This window comes from Bison bison, unplaced genomic scaffold (genome assembly GCF_000754665.1).
Source record: "Bison bison bison isolate TAMUID 2011002044 unplaced genomic scaffold, Bison_UMD1.0 scf7180017864167, whole genome shotgun sequence".
Lineage (NCBI taxonomy): Eukaryota > Metazoa > Chordata > Mammalia > Artiodactyla > Bovidae > Bison > Bison bison.
In genome coordinates, this window is record NW_011494739.1 from 1,997,404 (window position 1) to 2,001,425 (window position 4,022).

General features: G+C 47.4%; 2 protein-coding genes across 3 annotated transcripts in view; one reads left to right on the forward strand and one right to left on the reverse strand.

The window, feature by feature from the left end:
• CSNK2A1 (casein kinase 2, alpha 1 polypeptide) overlaps nt 1-125 on the reverse strand; it is a 58,345-nt gene extending 58,220 nt beyond the window's left edge. For both annotated transcript variants that reach the window (XM_010841771.1, XM_010841770.1), the window contains exon 1: nt 10-125. The gene's annotated coding sequence lies outside the window, so the exon portion shown is untranslated. The remainder of the gene's footprint in view (nt 1-9) is intronic.
• LOC104990012 overlaps nt 1-1,524 on the forward strand; it is a 9,470-nt gene extending 7,946 nt beyond the window's left edge. The window contains exons 4-6 of the mRNA XM_010841892.1: nt 10-206; nt 484-1,121; nt 1,330-1,524. Of these exons, the coding sequence (XP_010840194.1) occupies nt 10-206; nt 484-1,121; nt 1,330-1,407 (913 nt within the window). The 3' untranslated portion in view covers nt 1,408-1,524. The remainder of the gene's footprint in view (nt 1-9; nt 207-483; nt 1,122-1,329) is intronic.
• The last annotated feature ends 2,498 nt before the right edge of the window (nt 1,525-4,022 follow it).

Below are 4,022 nucleotides of genomic sequence, written 5' to 3' on the forward strand. Positions count from 1 at the left end.
TTTTTTCAGCGGCGGCGGCCGCTCTCCCCTCTCCTCACACAGACAATATGGCGGCGGCGGAGGAGGAGACACACGGCTCGGCCGCCAGCCGCAGGGACCAGAGCGAGGCTGCAGCCTTCGCTGCCGGAAGCGGAAACCCCCCTCCGACCGGGAGGCGGGGAGGGACCGCTTCCGACTCCTCCCCCAGCGGAGTCTCGCAGAGTGCGGCCATGCTGGGATGTCTCATTGAATCCTTAGGGGTTCAGTTCTGAACTGCGGCGCAAAATGGAAGGCATTCTTATCGTAAATCATAATAAGGAGACTTGCAATAATTAAGCGAACTTTATTGCAGTACTGTACGAGCTGATGAGAGAGAGAACACTAACCTCCCCCTAAGTGTACAATTGGTTTGACCTCAGGTAAGATGGCGGTCCCTAGGTTTCCTGCATTTCATCCAGTTGGCAAGTCCTACAGTCTGCAAGCCGGTCCGCCTTTCGTGAAAAGAAGCATGCGCGACCTGCAGAGCTGGAGAGCGAAGCATTTTGGGAGTTGAAGTCTCCTCCACTGGTCCCTCGTCTAGGCTCGGGGTTCCAGCAGCACATTTTTTTCTGCTCACACTTCGAGTTCCGGGACAAGTGAACGAAAGTTGGACCCCAGGAGTGGGGTGGCGCAGGAGTCGAGAAGTGACGGTACTAGCCCTCTGGAGACTTAGACCCAGTTCCTGCTCTTACAGGAGTCCTAGCCAGAGCTGCCTTAGCCAGAATAAAATATTTTCTCTCTTCGATCTGCCTCTCCACCCCACTTTACTGGGCAACCGCCCCAAGGCAGGTGTAGGACACTTTCTATTGTGCAGAACTGATTATGACGTCCTCTTGGTTGAACATCTCCCAAGACTTTCCTTTGTGCACCAAAAAAGAGCCCAAGCTCTTCTCTTAACATCGGAGTTCCTGCATAATTTGGACACTACTGCCATCCTTTCTCCCCCCACCGCCCCAAGCCACTTCTGCTGCTCTCATAAGAATTTCCTGAGGCTCCCACTCACTAAAACTGCAGACTGTTCCTGGATTTCTTCTGTGTTGCCTCCCTCCCTTTGCACTGGCAATTACTTCTGGTACTACCACCTCCTTGACCGGCTAACTTCGGTATGTCCGTTGAACCAATCCAAGGATCATTTCCTCTGGGGTTCTTCCCTCCCTTTGTTGTTCAGTTGCTAAGTTGTGTCCGACTCTTTGCGACCCTATGGACTGCAGCCCACCAGGCCTCCCGTCTGTGGCCTGCTTCTTCCATCAGACTGTGACCTTCCAGTGGACAGGGCTGAGTCTGATGGTCACCCTGTTCTGTTCCCTGCAGGCCCTGCTGAAAGCTGGTGTGTGTGTTACTGAGAGGAATTCAAGTGTTTGCCTCACCTTTGGTGGAGCAGAGGTGTGAGGTCTGGAACAAGGGTGAGAAGGCTGGGTTATTTTGGTACCTGTTTTTATCCCTGAGCTGCCTCAGAATAGCTGCTTGACCCAGGGGATGGGCCTCCCCACCTTCTCCAGTTCTCCTTTCACAGCTCTTCAGCTGACTGGCACCTCTACTGTCAAAGAGACAGTCTCCTCCCCTCCAGGGATGGAGTGGTGGCAGCTTCAGACATACAGTGGTGGCCTCAGGGAGGTGGCTGTGACCTTTTCTGGGCCTTTTCTGTCTGTCAGAGAGGTCTGTGGCATTTGACCTCAGTGGACTGAAAGTCCACGGTAATGACTCTCCGAGTGCCCTCATGCTAGTTCAGTTCAGTTCAGTTGCTCAGTCATGTCCAACTCTTTGCGACCTCATGGAGTGCAGCACACCAGGCTTCCCTGTCTGTCACCAACTACTGGAGCCTACTCAAACTCATGTCCATTGTGTCGGTGATGCCATCCAACCACTTCATCCTCTGTCATCCCCTTCTCCCGCCTTCAGTCCTTCCCAGCATCAGGGTCTTTTCCAATGAGTAGGTTTGCATCAAGTGGCCAAAGTATTGGAGTTCAAGCTAGTTACTTCTGCTTTATGAGTCTTAGTTTCACAGGTTAAACAAGATGATTCTAGGTTTCTGTGAAGCTATCTTCCAGGAAATGAGGCCTTCATTTAGCTTTTCAGGTGTCTTTCCACTCTCTGGTTCCTTTTCACTATCTTTACTCACATTTATTCAGTTCATACCCTTTCATCACTTGCCATGAGACAGATAGTGTGCTAGATGCTGAGAATGTGGTTCTTGTAAAACTCACCTAAAGTGATAACAAATAATGCACAGGTAAACAAGTGAACAAATGCCATGAAGGAAAAAGATAAGTAGGTATGAGGGGAGAACTTTAGCTTGAGTGGTTCAGAAGGTCCCTCTGAGGGAAAGACAGAACAAAAGTCCTGAGGCAGGAAAGAGCTTGATAAGTTCGAGGAAGGAGGCCAGGGCAGCCAAAGCATTCTGAGTGAAGGAAAGAAGAGTAGGAAATAAGGTGGGAAAGGTGGCCAGGGCATTCAGGCCATGGTTAGGAGTCTGGAATTTCATCTGAAAAGAGTAGGGGTAGATCCCAGGGTGTAACCGTCAGGAGACCTTTTCAATAATCTCAGCAGCTCCCATAGCCTCAGTTCTTCATTCTACCCAATTCCAGCCTCCATGTGTGATATGATTCAGAGGGCTCACCCAGACACACACATGTAGGTCACAGTTGAGACCCAACCCCTGCTATCTTCCAGGCCGGCCTGGTATAGGTCTCTGATTCCAAAAAGTCCTCAATCTTCAATGTTCAGTAGTTATGGCGCCTCCAAAAACAGTTATCTTTAATACTAATTCCTCCTGTCCCTCCATAGTACAGCTCTCAGACTAAACTTTCTTCAAACAATAACAATAGCCACAGCCCTAGTTAAAATGTTCACAGTACTTGTCCTGTGCCACACACTGAATGTTCATCATCTCATTTTATACTCACATCAGCCTAGTGAGGTAGGAACTAAAAGTATCCCACTGTACAGAGGTGGAAACTGAGGTTCAGTCAGGTTGCAGGACATACACAAGATCACTTAAGAAATGGAGCTTACATTCCAACCAGAGCCATAGGCACTGCATAAGAACCTCAGCATATCAACTTTCTATTTTTGCTTAACAAATCATCCCAAAACAGAGTAATTTAAAATGACAGTAATTTTTTGCTTATATTTGTGTGGATTGGTAACTTGGACATGTCTCAGCTGGGACAGCTCTTTTTGGCTGTACATGGTTTTGCCTGGGCTTACTGCTGCATTGCAGTCAGTTTGCAAGTCAGCAAACTCATTAATCATACATATATGGTCTCATTCACGAGTCTGGCAGATGGCTGGGGCTGCTGGCTTGAGAGCCTAGGTTCTTCTCCACGTGGCTTCAACAAGCTAGCTCAGGCTTCCTCATGATGGCCTCTGAAAGGAAAACACCAAAGCAACAAGGCCTCTTGAGGCCTAGGTTCTGAAGTGCTCTGAAGTGCTATAGCATCATCTTCACTACATTTTATTGATCAATGCCTATCACATGTCCAACTCAGATTCAAGAAGACTAGAAATAGTCTCTTGATGGAAAAGACAACAGAGTCATATTGCAGAGTCAAGTATGTGGGGTGGGGGAATCAGTGTGACCATCTTTATGAACAACACAGCACACTAAATGACCATGGGTACAGAACTGGTTATGTAAATTATGGTATAGCTAAACATGGAGCTATTAATAGGGAGAGCTAATATGTTTTGAGCTCTTAATATGTCAGACTGTATAAGATGCTTTATGTGTATTAACTCATTTAATCCTCATAATGGCTCTGTGTGACAGGTACATGTTTATCTGCAGCTACAAATTAAATACACCAAGTCTCAGGTTAAGCCACGTGTGCAAGATCCCACAGCTAGTAAGTGGCAAAATCGTTAAAAGTGATTTCTGGACATAGAAAACTGGCCTTGCCATACTAGTGTGTGATAAAAAGCAAGAGACAAAAGTTTGGTGAGAACGCATTTAAAAACACTTTTAAAAACAGGTATATGTATAAGTATTATGTGGTTTTGGACAT